Source organism: Podospora pseudopauciseta, assembly GCF_035222475.1.
Source record: "Podospora pseudopauciseta strain CBS 411.78 chromosome 2 map unlocalized CBS411.78m_2, whole genome shotgun sequence".
In the NCBI taxonomy this organism is placed as follows: Eukaryota; Fungi; Ascomycota; class Sordariomycetes; order Sordariales; family Podosporaceae; genus Podospora; species Podospora pseudopauciseta.
In genome coordinates, this window is record NW_026946663.1 from 4,151,457 (window position 1) to 4,169,248 (window position 17,792).

At 52.9% G+C, this 17,792-nt stretch overlaps 8 protein-coding genes across 8 annotated transcripts; 3 read left to right on the forward strand and 5 right to left on the reverse strand.

The window, feature by feature from the left end:
- Window positions 1-29: 29 nt before the first annotated feature.
- QC763_211550 (uncharacterized protein) lies at window positions 30-1,583 on the reverse strand (the record flags this gene model as incomplete). The annotated part of the gene is made up of 1 exon (XM_062910197.1): window positions 30-1,583. The coding sequence occupies one exon, from the start codon at window positions 1,581-1,583 to the stop codon at window positions 30-32; it is 1,554 nt and encodes a 517-aa protein (XP_062769088.1).
- A 1,781-nt stretch (window positions 1,584-3,364) lies between these two features.
- On the reverse strand, window positions 3,365-5,238 carry EHD3 (3-hydroxyisobutyryl-CoA hydrolase). The gene is made up of 2 exons (XM_062910198.1): window positions 4,913-5,238; window positions 3,365-4,832 (listed from the first exon to the last, which is right to left on the reverse strand). The coding sequence occupies exons 1-2, from the start codon at window positions 5,051-5,053 to the stop codon at window positions 3,411-3,413; spliced, it is 1,563 nt and encodes a 520-aa protein (XP_062769089.1). The 5' UTR covers window positions 5,054-5,238; the 3' UTR covers window positions 3,365-3,410.
- Window positions 5,239-5,356: 118 nt separating this feature from the next.
- Window positions 5,357-7,700, reverse strand: dak1 (dihydroxyacetone kinase Dak1; the record flags this gene model as incomplete). The annotated part of the gene is made up of 2 exons (XM_062910199.1): window positions 5,357-5,932; window positions 5,984-7,700. The coding sequence occupies 2 exons, from the start codon at window positions 7,698-7,700 to the stop codon at window positions 5,418-5,420; spliced, it is 2,232 nt and encodes a 743-aa protein (XP_062769090.1). The 3' UTR covers window positions 5,357-5,417.
- A 646-nt stretch (window positions 7,701-8,346) lies between these two features.
- Window positions 8,347-12,535, reverse strand: SEC59 (dolichol kinase; the record flags this gene model as incomplete). Its single annotated transcript, XM_062910200.1, has 2 exons — window positions 10,574-12,535; window positions 8,347-10,517 (listed from the first exon to the last, which is right to left on the reverse strand). Exons 1-2 carry the CDS (start codon window positions 11,091-11,093, stop codon window positions 8,347-8,349), a joined length of 2,691 nt encoding a protein of 896 aa, XP_062769091.1. The 5' UTR covers window positions 11,094-12,535.
- Window positions 11,480-12,482, forward strand: QC763_0042600 (uncharacterized protein; the record flags this gene model as incomplete). Its single annotated transcript, XM_062905651.1, has 3 exons — window positions 11,480-11,613; window positions 11,674-12,254; window positions 12,425-12,482. The coding sequence occupies exons 2-3, from the start codon at window positions 12,064-12,066 to the stop codon at window positions 12,480-12,482; spliced, it is 249 nt and encodes an 82-aa protein (XP_062769092.1). The 5' UTR covers window positions 11,480-11,613; window positions 11,674-12,063.
- Window positions 12,536-13,326: 791 nt separating the features above from the next.
- QC763_211585 (uncharacterized protein) lies at window positions 13,327-15,037 on the forward strand (the record flags this gene model as incomplete). Its single annotated transcript, XM_062910201.1, has 2 exons — window positions 13,327-14,152; window positions 14,290-15,037. 2 exons carry the CDS (start codon window positions 13,327-13,329, stop codon window positions 14,601-14,603), a joined length of 1,140 nt encoding a protein of 379 aa, XP_062769093.1. The 3' UTR covers window positions 14,604-15,037.
- QC763_211590 (uncharacterized protein) lies at window positions 14,853-16,147 on the reverse strand. The gene is made up of 2 exons (XM_062910202.1): window positions 15,531-16,147; window positions 14,853-15,465 (listed from the first exon to the last, which is right to left on the reverse strand). The coding sequence occupies exons 1-2, from the start codon at window positions 15,834-15,836 to the stop codon at window positions 15,331-15,333; spliced, it is 441 nt and encodes a 146-aa protein (XP_062769094.1). The 5' UTR covers window positions 15,837-16,147; the 3' UTR covers window positions 14,853-15,330.
- QC763_211595 (uncharacterized protein) lies at window positions 16,045-17,758 on the forward strand (the record flags this gene model as incomplete). The annotated part of the gene is made up of 2 exons (XM_062910203.1): window positions 16,045-17,023; window positions 17,089-17,758. The coding sequence occupies exons 1-2, from the start codon at window positions 17,019-17,021 to the stop codon at window positions 17,756-17,758; spliced, it is 675 nt and encodes a 224-aa protein (XP_062769095.1). The 5' UTR covers window positions 16,045-17,018.
- Between the last annotated feature and the right edge of the window lie 34 nt (window positions 17,759-17,792).

Sequence of the window (17,792 nt, forward strand, 5' to 3'; positions counted from 1 at the left end):
TTATTCCCAGGCTTCCTCTACCCAAAATTTCACAACCCAACCACCTCCCCCAAAACAGTAAAATGCCCTCCAGCCCCCGTCCACCCAAACCTGACCCCCTCCAAACAACCTTTTCTCACACCCACCACCCTCGGCGTCTTGATCTCCTCCTCTTCTCCTCTATGTCCCGTCTGACAACTAGCATTAAACCCCCAGGTAACCACCCTCCCATCCACCGTAACAGCGACCCCATGTTCCGCCCCCGCCTCGACCCATCTAATCTTGTCGTTTTCCCCCTCCCCCAGCGGCAAGATCCTCACCGGACAGGTCACAATCCTCGCCCTACCCCTCCCATCCCTAACCACAAACTCCTCCTCCCATTTTTGTCCCTTCTGTGCTGTCAACGTGTCGATATCTACCCCCGTGGCGAAAGAGTCAAGCCTTCCCCAGGAGTAGACACTCCCGTCATCCAACAAACAAAGGCTATGACTATTTCCCCCGGTTAGATATTTTATTCTTCGGCCGTTTAGTATCCCCTCTAGGTTGGTAACCCGGGTTGGTGTCGAAATGAATAACCCCCCCCCGTCTTCTCCCCGGTTGGAGGCGAGGGCTCCTGTTTGGGCGTAGTTGTCTAATCCCCAAGCCCACACCTCTCCGTTTTCACCAACGGCAAAACTGTGGTCTGGTCCGGCGGCGATGTCGATGATGTTTTTTAGTTTTATTTTCCTCGGTGTGACTGCGCAGGAGAGAAGAGAATTTCCGCGTTGGGGAAGACGGCGGCCGAGTTGGCCTTGCTCGCTGCCTAGGCCCCATGTGTAGACTTGGCCGGTTTTGGTCAGGGCTAGGATGTGGTTACCTCTTGCGGATATTTTGGTTATGGGTTCAGGCAGGGGGATGGGGAGGGGCGTGCGTTGGATGGCGGTTTGGGGGGTGAAGAGGGAGACGCCTTGGGAGGAGCGGGTGCAGCCCCAGCCGTAGATTTGGCCGGTGGTGGAGAGGAGGAAGGTGGCGCTGTCGCAAGCGGTGATTTGGGTCCATTTTGGGGGGTTGATGTTTGGGAAGGGGACGGGGTGGGGGGTGGATTCGAGGGGGTTGATGTCTGGTTCAGAAGAGGTGGTGGAGGAGTTGTCGTCGTGGAGGGTGAGGTTTTTGAGGTATTCTTCCAGCCGGGCGGAGCTGGTGTCTCTTCCCAGGGCACCGTTGTCGTTGACGCCCCAGGTGAGGATTTCATTTGTGGAGGTGAGGGCGGCGCAGTGCATACCGCCGACGGCGAGTTGGATTACTCTGTTTTTGATTGTGGGAAATGATCCCTTTTTAAGGGATTTCTCGGATGGTGATGGGCAGGAGAGGAAAGGGTTGAGTGTTGGGACTCTGACGTCTCCGACGCGGTGGTTGGGGCCGAGGCCGAGCTCTGCATTGTTGTTGCTTCCTAGGCAGTAGATTCGAAGGTATAGAGTGTTGGCGGGCTCCTCGTCTTGGGCTGCTTGTTGATGAGGTTGTGTTTTGGGCTTTTTGGAAGGGCGCGAGGCGTTTGCTGGGTCGGCATAGATGATGGATCGTTTGCGGCTAGATCGTCGGGGTGATGTACGGTCACCGTCCATCATTGGCAACTTGAGGAGGTGGCAAGTGGTTCACAAGATGGAACAGTGGTAGCGTGAATGTGCTGCTAAAGGGAGACTGCAGTCTGGTGTTTGGGAATGTGAAGAAAGAGAGAAGTGTGTATGTTTCATGGTGTTCAATGATCAAGAGGACTGGAAATATACAGGATACCTTAAATATTGCTTAAATTTGATGAGAAGACATTGATTACAAAGACTAGATTCAATTCTCCCAGGCAAGTAGGCATCCACTGAAAGAGCGAGCATAGAGTGCGATCGTTTGTCTTGTTTGGTTAGGTAGGCGTTCGGATCTACACCATGGTGGCAGAGCCTCGGACTCAGGGATCAAATATCGGTTTTGAGCACTGATAATATGTTGTAAACGGAATAAGCTGGCACAATGAGGCCCAGATCAAGAACTGAGGCTCTCCCAGTCTTAGCAGCGCTCTTTTCACCACACCATTCTGTACATTTTCTAGGTTATTTGATCCCTGTGATCATTCGAAGATATTTGAAGTCAATAAAGCTGACAAACACTGATTACAAAGATAGGAACGCTGTGTTAAAAAGAAATAGTCAAAATCAGGCACCCATCCGCCTCCGCCAATGAGCGTCCCCCACTTACATGCGCCCATCCTGTTTGGGACTTCATCCAGCAATGTTGCAGTCACCGAGAAAAATCGAGCCCATACGGTTCGGACAGCTTCTGTAGGTAGGAACTTATCTGGTAGGTTTGGATGTCTGTCTTTTCATTTTGTCTACCTAGGGGTCTAAAGCGGCCGAGACCAATGATCATAGCACTCGAGCCATCCGTCCTGATTGAACACAAATTCATATAATGTTTTTCACCAAACCACACATTAGGACTTGAGAAACATCGCGCTGTTTATGCAGCAGAGAACGGAAACAACTTACCTAGATTGATCGTCGAGAAGTAACTCTTGAGATTTCCATCCCAGTCTTTGCAACGGCAGCTCATATAGAACGGCGCTTGCATCCCACATTACACACACGAGTCCGCGTACCCGCCCGGAACACTGTGAATGAGGGGTCAGTACCCGGGTAAGTACTTGTGGATGTGGCAAAACCAAAGCAAACATACACCCCGTCCGTCTTGAACAGATTGCCATTGAAATTCGAGATACAAGGATTCAGATCCAGCTTTGACCACCTCATGGTGTTGTACGTTGTCTGGCACTGGGCGATGATCCAGCGCTGCTCGACAATGAAGAAGGTTCCCGAGCAGCTGCTAAACCAGTGATGGGCGGTGACATGATCGGCTTCGGCCAGGAATACAGCTGCGGAGCCGAGTATGGTGGATAGTTTCATGGTGGGATTATAGAATGTGGAGGTGGGTGGTAAGTAGTAACCAAAGACAGAGAGCAAGTACGGAGAACATCATCTGGCGGCGTTGTCTCTTATAGCTGAGCAGAATTGTCCAGGAGAGATATCTCATCGAGACCCCCGAGGACTGCCTATTCCACGCATGGCACTACAAGAATTTACAACTCGCATCGAGTGGCGCTTTCACCAACAGCATCATGAGCTTACGCTCGCTAACGATATTTGGCAACGCAGTAGTGTGGTTGATGCAGTGCACTATCTGCCAACAGACATGTAAATGCTCAAGAGGATGCTACCTTGTTGGCCCAAACTCTTTCCACCACCACGCGCTCAAGATATCACCAGATACAATCCAGATGGGGGTTCTTCCAGCCGTGATCCGAATGCCTCCAAGGCCTATCCTGTTCGGAGTGTGGCTGGCAAAGACGTGAACTTTAAAATGAGCTCTCATGTGTCTTCATATGATACAACTCTACTCACTATACAAATCTACTCTTGGTGCCCAGGTGCCTCCTCCCCATACACCCAAGTCAAACCCTTCTTGCCCTCCTTTGTCTTCCTCAGCAGAATTTCGCTCACAACCACCTCAACACCCTGCTTCTGCCTCCTCTCCCTAACAAAATGCTCCAACACCTCCGCTCTGCTCTTGACCTTGCCCTCGGCCACCTTCTGCTCCACCTCCTCCTCGGTAGGCACGCCAAAGTTCTTGAAAGGATACTTGTCGTACGTCTCCTCGCTCAACAGCTTAAACTTCGGCCCCTTATCATCCACCAAAAAGAACGAACCCACCAGCTCCTTCCAATCCTTCTTCTCAGCAAACCTCTCCAGGCTCGCCGGCTGCCACATCGGAACCCTCCTCGGCTTCTCCACCAACTTAGCCGTAACCCCCTCGTTAAAATCAGGATAAGACATAAACTTGGTCGCAATCGAATGCTCCCTCTTGAACGCCTCAGTAATACTCCACGTCTTCCCAATCCTCATCTGCTTCAACGTAACATGCACCGACGTCGGGCTCCTCAAATGCAACGTGTTCAGCGTCTTCGTCGCCCACTCCCCCGTAACCTCATTTTTCTCCTCCTCCTTCAAAGCCTGCATAATCTCATCCACCGTGTCAAACCCAAAACACCTATCAATCGCCCTCCTCACCTCCCCCGCAACCGCCATCGGCTCCTCCCACGGCAGTCCCGTGACAAACTCCTCAATAGTATCATTCACAACCTCCAACCTTCTGCTCATCTGGTCATAGTCCTTAAACCTCAACTCGGCCAGCCTGCTCTCCAGCGCGTTCAAGCTCGAGCTGTGCAGATAATGCGTCGCAACCCCCGCATAAAAAGCATTCACCCCCTTCAACTGCCCGCTCGTCAGCGCCAACCAAGTCCCCACCTCCCCCGCCATCCTCGGCAGGAAAAAACTCGCGCCCACGTCGGGAAAAAACCCAATCGTGGTCTCCGGCATAGAAAACACCGTGTTCTCGGTGGCGATCCTAAAAGGGGCATGAATGCTCAATCCAACCCCACCGCCCATGGTGAACCCGTCCATGAAGGCGATGTATGGCTTGTTGTACGTGGCGATCAGATGGTTGAGCTTGTACTCTTGGGCAAAGTAGGCAGCCGACTTCGCAGGGCCATCAATGGTAGGGTCTCGGTTCCATTCGACGAGTTGCTGGACGTCACCACCCGCGCAAAAGCCCTTTCGGCCGGCACCTTTGATGACGATGACGTTGGCCATGTCGGATTTGGACCACTCGAGGAGGCGGGGGGCGATTTTCCGGATCATGGACCCGTTGAGGGCGTTGAGCTTGCTGGGGCGGTTGAGCTCGATAGTGCGGAGGCCATAGAGGGATTGGAAGAGGACGTCTTCGGGGTCGTCGTTGGGGCAGGGGGTGAAGTGGGCGAAGGAGGAGGAGGACATCTGGGAGGTGGGTTATTAGTTTACCAGAATAGTGGTAGTGGTGGTGGTGTCGACACTCAGACGAAGGGAGGGCAATGTACCATTCGTGATTGTGGTTGCTGCTGAGGCAGCAGCTTAGCTCTGAGGGGCATGGCGGCGGCGGCTCTGAAGATGGAGGAGCTTGGTCTGGCGGCAGCGCGACATGGAGCCGCTGCTCTGGCAAGAATCGCCTGGGGAAACATTTAAAATTTAAGTAAAGGCGATTGCCCTCTGGCGGTGGACTATGACGGGGGGGGGAATCCAGAGTGATAACTATGCCAACGCCTTTTCTCCCTCGGTTCGGTTCTTCGGTCGTCGTCGTCAAGCTTTCTTCCAACAACCACAGCTTTTTGCCAATTGATGACCCGAAGCTGCCCGCGCAAAGCTCAAGCAAGTGTTTCTTTTGGGCCAGGGGCCCCGGTCAAAAGGTGACGTCGGATGAATTTTTCCGCTAACAGCTGGTGGCCAGCTGCCCCTCACTTACAAGCACATCACTTTCTCTTTTTGGACAGTTTCTTATCAATTGTTCATGATGATTTCATACACTCATTCTATGTCCCTGAAAATTCAAAGCTTCTCCCACCCGTTCGAATCCTCCTCCAGCTTTTTGATTCCCGCCAAGCCCTGGAAGAAGCTCGCCAAGCCCCAAGCACCTGGGTCAGGAACTTCCTCAAACCCAGAACCGCCAATGTAGACAGTCCTTCCAAGACTGGCCTTCATCCCCTTGGTGCCCTCAGCACCAGCAACTGCTGCCTCTGCCGCCTTCTCAACATCTCCTGTTTCCTCAAGAGTGTTGACAAACGGATATAGAGCATCCACAAGTGTGCGATCTCCAGGCCGAGCTGGTGTGTATTTTGAGAGGGCTTCACAGCTTTGGCGAAGTACGGCAGCCCAAACCTTGGCTGATGCTTCCTTTTCGCTTTGTGATGTTGTTCTCAAAGCAGCAACAAGAGCGTTGAGAAAGATGGCGTACAAGGCTCCAGATGTGCCGTCCATTTCCATCTCGACCACTGGGATGATGTTGGCAAGGTCTATCACAACGTCGCCAGTTAAGGGCTTGCTCGAGAGGTGGCGCAAGATGGCTGTTGCTGTTAGCGCAATGTGTCAACGTCGAGAAATGGTGATAAACTAACCTTCAGCACCCCTCTTGAGACCAATACCGCAGTCTCCATCACCAACAATAGTATCATACCGCGTCACATCAGGTTCCGCCGCAACCACCGTCTCCAACCCCCGAGTGAGCACCTCCTGAGCAGCTTTCGCATCGACCTTCAACCCACTCTCGCCTACCTCCTCCCCATTCGATGCATCCTCCTCCCTCGTAGCCTGATTCCTCTCCTCCCAAGTCAACTTCGATATCTGCGCCGGCCACCCCGTAGCCTCACACTCATCATCCAACAACTCAATCATCCCCGGTCCCCCGATATCCGTATTCACCACATTCAACAAACTAACACTAAACCCCAACCCATTCAAGCTCGTCATATACGTCCCACTCAACACCCTCACTGGCTTGATATTCCAGTCCTCGCCCAACTGCTTCACCACCTCAGCCACAATCCCTCCCAATTCCAGTACACTCACCCCACCCAAGTTATTTACCAACAGAACCACCTCATTCGAATTGACATTCACAAAATTCCTCTCCTTGTCATTCCTATCCAGCATCATCCTCAGCATCTTTCCCACCAATTGCTTCAGTTCCATTTTCTCCCTCCCCACCCCGGCCTCATTATGGATCCCCATCCCAATCTCAACCTCATCCTCCCCCAACTTCTCCCCCTCCTCCTCCTTATTCACCGCCCGTCCCGGTACATGGACCCGCCCAAGACTAGCCCCAACACTAACCAAATTCCCCGCCACCAACCTCGCCACCTTTGCAACCTCGTCAAGTTTATATCCCCTCTTCGCCAACGCACCCGCAATCTTGACCACCAAGACCGTTCCCGCCACTCCTCGTCTCCCAACCTTCCCACCCTTTGTCCTCCCCACAGCGGCATCATCTCCCACAATCACCATCTCAACTCTCTTCCCAGCAGCCTTGGCCTTCTCGACAGCGAGCCCAAAATTGAGGACATCGCCCGTGTAATTCATGACAGTGACCAAGGTTTCGGAACTGGGGGGCAGGCGGGAGAAGAGGCAAGTGCGGATTTGCTCTGCGGAGGGGGAGGCAAAGATTGTGCCTGATACGGCGGCGGATAAGAGGCCGGTGCCGACGAAGCCGGAGAAGGAGGGTTCATGGCCTGCGCCGCCGCCCGAGACGAGATGGACGCGTTGGGAGGAGGATTTGGAGGAGGGGCGGAGGTAAAGGATTTTGTTTTGGGAGTCGAGGGCTAGGGAGGGGTTGGTGAGGGTTTGGGAGTGGAGGGAGGTGAGGAGGAGGTGGGTGGGGTTGGGGTCGAAGTGTTTGGAGGACATGGTGGGAGTTGTTGGTTCAGGTGTAATGGGTGGTGGTGTTGGCTTTTCGTCAGCAACCAGTGGTGAAGGTGGTGACACTGGGCCGTGTTGAGGTGGTGAAGATAAGCTGTGGTATGGTGGTGGTGGTATCGAGGGTGAGTGAGCAGTTGAATGTGTCGGGGAAGGCGGTATCAAAGCGAGGGGCTCGTCCTCGGAGTCGCTTGCCAAGTTGTGGTAAGAAGTTTCGTCTTCAGATGCCGACAACGCCACAAGACGAGGAAGAAAGCGAGGAACCTCCCTTTTCGCGGTATACTCCCTTCCAATCTCTCGATGTCGACGTTGTAAAGCAGCCAAACTGTGATGTAACAGCCAGAACGGAAGCCTGCATAAGAAAACGACTATATCGTAAAGTAATCGGATGTAAACCTTGGGATGCAAGGAGGAAGGTGGCATCAGATCAGTAGCATAGAAAAATAAAAATAAAAAGTAGGGGTCCTTTAATTAAACCCAGTTCGGGAGAGCTTGCCCGGCCGTTGGGAAAACGGATGAACCAAAGCTGGACCTATCTTGGCCGATGAGGTAGTTGGTGGGGGCTGTTGTTGAACTGCGGGGCACGACGTCACCTTCTCCTAGCCTTGCTCGCGGCTAACAGACTCCGGCCCGAGTGAGTTTCTTTCTGGTATATAAAAACGTCCGAACGGTGAGAGGTGTGTCAGCTGTTTTGGTCTTGGTTTGAGGGAAAAGTTTTAGGAGTGCCGGCAATTATTTTGAGGTTCTAGAATTATAATGAGAGTAGGTAGATATTCCGGAAAGCCCAACATCTTTGGTTGCGGCCTGATGAAAGTTGATTGATTGGCTTTTAATGCAAGGTACAGCAAGTGTGGCAACAATATATCTCCTGCTTTTTCTAGGAATACATGGACCAATAATAAGCTGTCTTCCTTTCTTTCTTTTGCTACGCAGACGACCAAAAAAGGGGTATTTACAAAACGAGCAAAAAAGCCAACCCATGTACAACTCAGTTAATTACCTCTCACATCCAGCTCTTTCTCTATCGCCGTGTTTTGTCTATTCCCGCTATAATATTGAGAAAAACCTCTCATATCCCCAACCCCCTCACACACACCCAAAGCACAACCGGCACAACAACATTATCATTCCCCCCCGTCAACACCGCCTCCGTCAAGCTCGCCAGCACCGAACAAACCCCCATCCTCGGCGCCCTCTCCCTCCCCCACTCTCTATACAACCTCCCAACATCCAACACCCCCATCAAACTCTCATGCCCTCCACCACCACCACCACCACCACCACCACCTCCAGTCGTCACAGTCTCCCATCCCCCCAACCTCAACCACCCCCCTCCAACCCCCAACCCCAAAAACACCGCCCCCGCAAACGCCACACTCCCCTCAATACTCTTTCCCCCTCCCCAAAGCCACTTCCTATGCCCCCACCTCCTCCCAATCAAACTAGCAGCCGCATCTCCCAACCCAACACACACAACGCCGCTCACCATCGCCAGTTCCCTCTCCCTCACCTCCCACCCCCTAACATACCCCTCCCCCTCCCTCCCAAGACCAGCAAGCGACAGCCACAACGGAATAGCACAGCCAATCAGCAAAAAAATATGGCTAATCACCACCGGCCCCCTCAAATCCCTCCCATCCACATACGGAGTGAGGAACTTCGCAATCGGTCCCGACAAAGGCGGCAGCTGACTCGCTCTGATCAAGTCCACAAGTAGAAATATCGCTAGCATGAGTGACAATGCCAAAGCGATGTACGTAGGGTCGATGTAAATCGTAGGCAAGAACATGGCCACCATCATAAAGTGAAATACCTTTCTTCTCGTGTCCACCTCGCAGACTGGTGATAGACTAAAGACTATGGCGAGACCGAACGCAATGATCGTCAGCCAGTAGCCGGAGAGGACAAGTCTCGTGTTGGCTTCTCCAAACGAAAACTGGCGGAGGTGTTGGATCCAGCCCGAGGAGCATTGGACGTCAGAAGGCTCGAGACGAAAAGGGAGGCAGATCCATTTTTCTAGGTCGTGCTGCACCACCTGGAAGCGGAACTGTGAGAGCCCGCCAAAGAGATAACCCAACGCCCAGCCTATCGGTTCGTTGCCGTCTAGGGCGTAGTACTGGACGTAGGTCCGGATGCCGATGAAGATGATGAGGATGATGCTCGTGAGGACGTAGCTCGAGTACATCCACTTGCGTAGGGTGGCTTGCTTATGGGTGAGAGAAAAGAAGGCGCGCACGCTTGAGGACGCAGAACGTTTGCGGCGGCCGGACGGTGTGCTGCTTTTTGAGCGTGGGCCGGGCTTTCCCGTGGAAGGGAGAGTGTGCCTCCGAGGTACGCTTTGGCTAGCAGATGGCTTGGCAAAGCTGAGCTTGACAGCACTGGATGGAGCGTCAGGGGTTGGGGGGGGCGCGACTTCGTTTTCGCTGAAGCTGTCTGCCCGGAGGGTGGTGGGCTTGGTAGTAAGCCCTCGATCTGTAGAGTGAGCCGAGTCGGAGAACGTGTTCGTGAATTCCCCCGTAGACAATCGCTGCCGGCGGGCGTTTGGTGATGACAGAATCCGTTTTAGCTGCCCGAATCCAAAGCCCCCTTTCGACGGTATCTCGCTCCTCTTGAACCGCCACTTTGGCACACGGGCCAGAGAGATCCCCCATTGAATGACCTGACCGCTAAGAACCATGAGACCAACGCCGCCTCCCCATAAAACAGCCTGCAAAATAACTGCCTGGGGAGAGGTTGCTAGTAGTAGTAGGTTTAGGAGTGCCACCGATAGCAGTTGGAGCTCGGCTACCAAGAGACTGGTCGTGGTAAGATGGTGCAAGATAAGACACAAAGTCTGGTGTAATGGATACAGCAGGACCAACACTTCAGCTGACATCTCGCCCTGCTGGGATCCTGGGGTTGTTGCCATGAGTCTGTCCAGAAACAGCGGCGCGCACGAGAACAGCCAGTGACTCGAGCTGAGGCTCTCCCAATACCGCGAACCCGGGAACAGAGCCCTGGGCAATGCTGCTATGCCGAGAACCAAATTTGGTAATACGACACCTTTCACATTTTGTGCCACCAAAAAGGATATTAGAACTGGCGTAATGAATGGATAGAGAAGTGGTGCTGGATCGAACGTTGCTGGAACACGAATCGGCAAAGCCTTGGACGGCGTGCCACGACGGTAAGCCCATAGGGCCAGTCTCAGCGGATACAAAGCAGCTAATCCAAGCAGCATCGCTATTACAGCAAGAACTTCTGCGGCCACTCTGTTAGCCGGGAGTTATAATATCTGAATCTATTAGGGTACATACTCTTGCCGTATATCCTGACATAAGGTTGAGCGTCTGTGTTCAAAACCACGATGCCCCCTTGGAAGCCAAGCAACAACACTTCAGCTATTCTTCGTGTTACTTCCTTGCGCCGGCGCACTCTTTCTGCGGCGACCCTCTTTTCGCCATGGTTTATACCCAACGCCGTCTTCCTGCCCTCCTCCTCCAGAACTGCCGGCGAGAGCCAGGGCGTGGATGTTCCGGAAAGCGGTTCATTCTTTCCACGAAGGCCCTTATGTAGCCTTACTTTTGGTGCGGGCAGACCCTTGAGGAAATGTTCATCGTCGGCTTCGGTCCCGCTGTCGCTCGGTGGTGTTGAGTCCTTGCCAAGGGAGGGAAACGGCTCGTGGCTCGGAATCAGGCAATCTGACGGTTCTAAGAGCTCGAAGCTCTGACGGTGGTAAGGATGAGGGGACCGAGAGAGGACCCTCAAGGTGTCGAGATCGTCGTCCGCATTTTCAGCGGCGGTTTGGTTTGGTGGGGGTTGCAACTGCTCAGGCATGGCCAATCTCGAAGAGCGATCTGGCGCAACATGGGGGTTTCGCAAGAGCTAGGCAGGTTCCGAAGCTGGATTATATATTGTCCACAGTGTTGAAAACTGTCGCTGACATGTTTGGCCACCTGGTTAGTCTGCTGGCGCCGTTGACGTTGACGTTGGAGCGTTGTCAGGCGGTTATCACATGCCCGAAAGTAGCTAAGAGGTGTCCTGTCCATCCTCTTGAACGCACGATGCAATTACTCCCTGGATCCCGGCGGGCCGTCAAGCCACTGATGACGGGACGGAGGTGGTCATAGCTTCAAGGGAATTTGACGCGCGATGTGGCTCAGGGGTGGCTTGTGGCTGTGTGTTGAGGGCTTTCAACGACATTCGATTCAAGACATTGCGCTCTGACTGAAGACAGTGTTTGATGAGATAAAGAATTGTGTTTCAGACATTTGAAACCACAGGCAAGGCTCTCTCTCGGCTGGTATCTGTGCTTCTTCAAGCATTGGCAAGTTCTCCTCAAGGCTTTGCTTGGATGGTGGATAATGCTCTGTTTTTAGATGAATACGAGATGAGAGCCTGACACTAAAAAAGATAGCAACATTTGATCTCATCTCGTCAATATCAACACGATGGCAAAAGACTCATCATTACTGGTATTTGTTTCCAAGCCCAATCGATGTTGACTCTGACGATAGCGGAGGGCCTATGGTACCGGAAAAAGCTCGCATAAAATAATTCTCGTGTCCATGGCGGCTGGGCGAACACCACGTCGGGATACTACAGTCTTTATCAATGACGTTGACGACTTTCCAGAAATCCACAGTTAAGGTATAGTGTAATTAGCGCAGTTATTAACCAACTTTGTGTCCGTTACCGCCTTGGCTAGCCCAGTATCCAAAGTTGAAACATGTCGAACTCTGGATGACAGACAGCCGGATTTCCCACCTGTTTTGGCGACACGTGTGTACGCTCTTGGCAGCGGCTCATGAAGAGAAGAAAGCATGCGGTGAAACTGCAGCCTCTCTGGCAGTGTCTCTCGGCTGCCGCGTCAACACCTCCCATTTGCGAACTGGTGATTGTCGACAATCGAGGTGGCGCTAGTCCAGACTGCCAAGAGGTGGAACGGCACATCTTGCTCAGCTCGCTGCACCTCGATTCGGTGGGACAGCCCCGACCGTGAGCCCCCCACCAACCACTCCCGCTGAAGACGAGGAAAAAAAAGAATGGCTGACAGAAGAGAAGGAGGCTGCAGTCCGAAGGCTGGAGTGGCATCCATCCCGAGCCTCAAATACCAACACGAGGTGAGATACTGTCCCAATTGCCTGATCAGTCAGTCCTCTGTGAAGCTGTCGAGCCTTTGTGTCTTTTGTCCGGGGCGGCCGGCCGGGCGAGAAGGCTCTGTGACTCTGTCACTCTCTGTTCTCTTCTGGTTCTGTTCCAGGAGCTCCCTGCCAGGCTGTTCCCGCCCCTGTGGATGTTGGTGGGGACAATTCACACCCCTGCCAGTGCGGCGTCATCAAGGCTTCTGCGAGCTCCCTCTCTGCATTTCAGGAGCCGAACACCTCGATGGTTTTTGTGAACTTCTACCGTCGGATTTATATCCCCAATCAGCCCAATTGATTATTACCAAACATAACCGCCAACCACCCCCCTCCCCTCCGCCTTCTTTGTCCTGTTGCCACTGCCACGCACATCAGACCCTGCCACAGCGCCTTCCCAGCCAAGCTGAACATATCAAGCTTTCTGCCGGTGGGGGTGTTGCTTGAGAGATCGGTGAAGGTGGAGTTGTGAGCGGAAATTCGGCAACGTGGAAGGCTGGCAGCTGGGAAGGCTCAGGTTTTGATACGAGTAAGCTTTTTTCACAGATTGATCCTTTCCTTTTCGTCCACTGTTGAGCAGCTTCCGAGACCGAGAGCCGTCTGTCATACATTTGTCGTAGTGCCTGCCCGGTTTCCCTGCTTGGACTTGGCCTTACCTGATTTCTGCTTGTCTCAACTCCGCAAACCAAACCAAAACCCCAGACGTTGCATGGACTGGATCACTGGTCGCTGACTGTCTCGTCCAGCACACAACCACACAAGCAGTCTGATACTGGGCATCTCCTAGACTAGTGCGAGCGATACATCGGCGGCAAGCTTTTCCATAGGCGCGGAGATTCAGCGCCATACATCACGGTGGACTCTTCCTGCAGCTATTCGGCACTCCCCCCCACCTGATCGTCTCCTCTTCTGCATTATCAAAAACAGCCATGAGTCCTTCAAGCCCAGTCGGTGGTAAGCCGCCTTCTCACGAGCCAGTTCCCTCTGTCGACATCGACGAGAAGGCTGCCATCCGGACACCAAAAGATCTCGAGGACGGCCAACCACAACCTCGACGCAAAACCATGACTTTCTGTCGAAGAGCCATGTTGGTCTTGGGCTTCACATGGCTGGTGCTGACCGGTGTGGCCATGGCCGGCCCTCACCCGCGGTGGAAGATGCCGTGCCATCAGGCCGAAGGCCAGCAAGAGGTCGCCGATGCCTCAAGGGATTCATCATTCTCAGCTCTACTGAACGCGGCATCGCCCAAGTCTCTTCACGACCTTCTCCACCGGTACTTCCCCGAGAAGTTCCAGGACGGTGTCTGGCCATCGGAGCGCGATGCCGTTGCGGCCGTTCACCAAGCCAATGCGGCTCTGGCAACGTCCATTGTCCAACTGGCCAAGCGGGACGCGAACTCGACCTCGATCGAAACCTCCACTAGCGTGCCTGAACCCGAGCCCACAACTTCAACGTCCTCTAGTTCTGTGCCCCCAGTTGAGACCACCACCACCACCACCACCACCACCCCCAGCACCTCGGTCATCACTCCCAGCAGCAAGCCGTCTCCCACGCCCACTCCCGAGCCTACTCCTACTACACAACCTGGTACGTCCCTCACGAGTCCCACAGGGAATACTCTTCCCCCGGATGACCCTTCTTCTTCTGTGCCGCGGACGACTGTTGGTGCGTCTTCCACCTCTATGGCTTCGTCGTCCTCTTCGTCGTTGTCGTCGTCCTCTTCATCGCAGGTGTTGTCTTCTGCGGTTGATGGAGGTACGTTCGGCTTTTTTTTTTTCCCGACGTTTTGCTCGACGTTTTGCTCGACGTTTTGCTCGACGTTTTGCTCGACGTTTTGCTCGACGTTTTGCTCGTTGATATGAATGTGGAGTGATTGCTAATAGTCAATATAGAAACGACTTTGACGACCTCTACCATCCTGCCTGATGAGGAGACGTCTACTTCTACGCCTCCTCCCAACACGAGCAACACGAGACGTACCTCTAGCTCTATCGTCACCACTTTCACTCAGACCTCCAATGGCAATGTCATCACTGTCACATCGACGACTTTTGTCTATGACATCCCGGTAGAGACGACGCCAGCGGGTGCTGAGGAGCCGACTGTTACCCCTAGCCTTCAGAACGGGGCTCCCGGGATGCAGAAACAGCAAAAGGGGTCGTTGTTGGCGGGTGTTATTGCTGCGATGGGCATGTTTCTGATTTAGTGGGTGGAATTGGTGCGGACGCAAACCGGGTGGGAATGGGGGCCCCCTGTTTGTTTCCTGGCGGGCATTGAGCTGGGGTGCTTCATGGTGGCGGCTCTTTTCTTTCTGATGGTGGTTCTTTTCTTTCTGTCGTTCTGCATCGCAATGGGTCTTGGTTTTATTTTCAGGGTCTTGGGGTTCATCATTTGTTGTTTTCTTGGCGAGCCGTACTGCGTCATTCACGGCCGGCGCAGGCATCACATTCATTACGGGAGGGATATACACATGGTAACAAAAGGGAAACATATGGCATAGATGGAACACAAACACACGCACAGAGAGAGAGAAGAGAGGGAATGTACATATATACGGGTATTATAATTGGTGGATTGGAGGGATCAATGGATGGGTAGGAAGCAGCTTTCTGCTGTAGCTATGCTGACATGATGATAGAGGAATACTATTGACATTACAAAAGAGACATGAGTGAGATTGTGATCCTACGAATTATATCTCTCTCCATCATTCGAATCCCTAGCCTCTGCCATGTTTTGGCAACTCCAAAAGTATAGGTAGTGATTGCGCATGATCTCGCTTTGTTTATTATGGCCGCTATGAGAGTGATTTTGGGTATCGAAAATAGCATGGAGAAGTAATGTAAACAAGGTGTCTCTGGTGAATGTCTCGAGTTGGAATGTGCCCCCTTTTTTTCTCCCGGACATTCAATAACAAACAGGCGTGATGTGATTTAACCGGGCCCAATCTTTGGCATATCGTGGTGCTCGCTCAGCCTGGAGAGGTGGGAATTCAGCTCCTCGACGCGCTGCTTGTGGGTTTTGAGGAGCTCGGGGCGGAGTTTGCCCGAGGAGGTGAGTTCTTGTAACTGTTGATACAACACCCGTCAGTAACAGCACTGAAAAATGGGATGGTTGGGGGGGGGAAGCATACCCTCTTGCGCTTTGCCTCTAGGAACCTGCGCTCTGCTTCTGTCTTTGGGGGATCATTATCGTCGTTCTCCCCGTTTTCTGGTGGTGGTTCTTGGGATGGTGAGCGGCGTTGGAGTTGTTTTTCTGAGTCGGGGGTGGGTTCGGGTGTTGGTTTGTCTGCTGGGGGACCGGTAGAGAGATTCTTTTCTAGGTCGGAGGGTTTGGATTTGGATTTTTTCTTCTTCTTTTTTATGGCGGCAGGGTTGTTGGAGACGCCTTTTAGTTTGAGAGTGCCGGGGACTGCGGCGCGGTAGTCTTCTGAGGGCATTGTGGGCGGGGGTTATAGGGGAATGGGGGGATGTGGGAGGACGGGAAGGGTGGTGATGATGGGGTTGATGGTTTAACTGAGGCGACTGGAGAAGGCGGTGGAAGATGGCAGGGTGCGATAAGATTCAGATAAGATACAGACATGTGTGTGGGGCGAAAAAGCGGGCGCCGTGTCGCGCCGAGAAAAAGCACAGACCCAGACCCCACTGAAAAGTTTTGGGGTATATCTTTAGATTTTGCGGTGCGAATTTGACGGTTTCTTCTTTTTCTTCTTTAGATCAAAAAGTATTCACGGAGCTGCCACGACCGTCGCTAGTATCCCACGGCGTCTGGTTGCCTGACCCTCGTTTGAGAGTCGCGCTCCGGAGATTGAAATCCTTGATAGGAAGTTTTGCACCTTTTTCTCTGTGGGTGTTAAATGCTGAATGATTGGAGACAATTCTTTTTTGCTGTTGATAATGGTGATGGAGGGGCTGGTTGAGGGCTTCTCTGGACCTGGATTATCATGAATTACGATTGATTGCTGTGATTTTGCTGCCAAGTGCTGCGATTGCTCTGCTATCAATCAAGTCATTGCCGTCAAGATGTGATTTGCAATGTTTGTTGATGTGGGCTTCTCGTGGTGTCGTTGGCATTCGTGATCTGTGATCCAGGCCCGGGCTGCCCAACTTCCCTCACTGTGATGATTCTTGAACACTGGCTGCTGTACGTGCATTTCAACGCGACTCTTATCTGGTCCCTACGCTCTGGTTTATTTTTGTGTTCGTCACTGGCATCTCGACGTCTCAGAATCGTCCCAGCTCAGTCCCTCATGTGGTCGCGTCTCCCGCTTCCTCACCGACGACGTAGGAATGCTTCTCAATATACCCCCATTCCCGAACCAAGACACCACAACATAGCTCGGGACGGCCGTCCAAATCACTCAGGCGTGGGAGGTAAGAGTTTCAAATCAGAGATGGGTGACCGAGTGATTCTGTTCTGGCATATAAGCCACGATACACGACCACCATGGCGAGCTCTTGTTCGCCTTTTTCTTTCCTCAAGGTTTGGATCATTCAACCGTAGTCGCTCTCTGTGTTTTTTTGTTTTTCTTGACAGACACCCTCTTTTGACTTAAGTCACTCTTTTTGACTTGTTCTTCTACTACTACACTTCTTTTAGACTCTTTAAATTCATCGTCGTCATGTCGTAAGCTTCCTTCCCCCCTTTCTGTGATATATATCGACCGGTTGTCTAATGATGGAGAGTAAAAGTGAGTGGATAGGCACCGACGGACTATACTCCGCCTCTCTCCTCTCCTGCGACCCCCCCGAGCCTACTTTTACCCGTGAATGGGCCGTCAATTTTATCGCTGTTGACGCGAGCTCTTCCTGGGATGCTACTTATACGATTATGCAAGAGTTCACTGGCGATGCCAACCTCTGGTCTATCCCCGAGAGCGGGATCCCCCCCAACTTTGTCCAGACTGCCGTCAAGTGTGCCGGGTGCGCCGAGCCGACTGTTACGATCACTTGCCCGAATGTTTTGGGGACAGAGGCTGCTGTTGTGGTGGGCAATGGTGTTTGGGCTACTGTTGCGCCTGAGGCTGGTGCTGCGGTGAATGGTGAGCCGGGACGGGTTGCGGCTGTTTGGGGTGGTGAATGGGCAGGGGATGGTGATTGGGAGCTTGTGGCTTCTGGGGAGGGGCCTGACTTTGGGTTGAGCGGTAGTCTCTTGGGTGAGTCTGGGGATGGGAATGGGGAGGAGGCTGTTGTTGAGGGTGGTGGTGCGTCGGCTGCTGGTGTTGCTGCTGCCCCGGCGGGGATTAATGTGCCTACTGGGACGGAGGAGAAGGTTGCTTTTGCTACTGCTGGAGCGGGGAGCTTGACGCTCAAGAGGGGGTTGATGTGGGGGCTTGCTTTGGGGTTGGTGGCTTTCTTCTAGATGACTGGGGATGTTTTGAGACGGGCGTTTCTTT

Bases quoted from the DNA above. Each gene is read 5' to 3' on its own strand.
- QC763_211590 (XM_062910202.1), bottom strand. From the start codon at position 15,836: ATGCCCTCAGAAGACTACCGCGCCGCAGTCCCCGGCACTCTCAAACTA. The intron at 15,466-15,530 runs GTATGCTTCCCC...TTGTATCAACAG, and splicing joins TAGAGGCAAAGCGCAAGAGG to TTACAAGAACTCACCTCCTC.
- EHD3 (XM_062910198.1), bottom strand. From the start codon at position 5,053: ATGTTTCCCCAGGCGATTCTTGCCAGAGCAGCGGCTCCATGTCGCGCT. The intron at 4,833-4,912 runs GTACATTGCCCT...CCCACCTCCCAG, and splicing joins AGCAACCACAATCACGAATG to ATGTCCTCCTCCTCCTTCGC.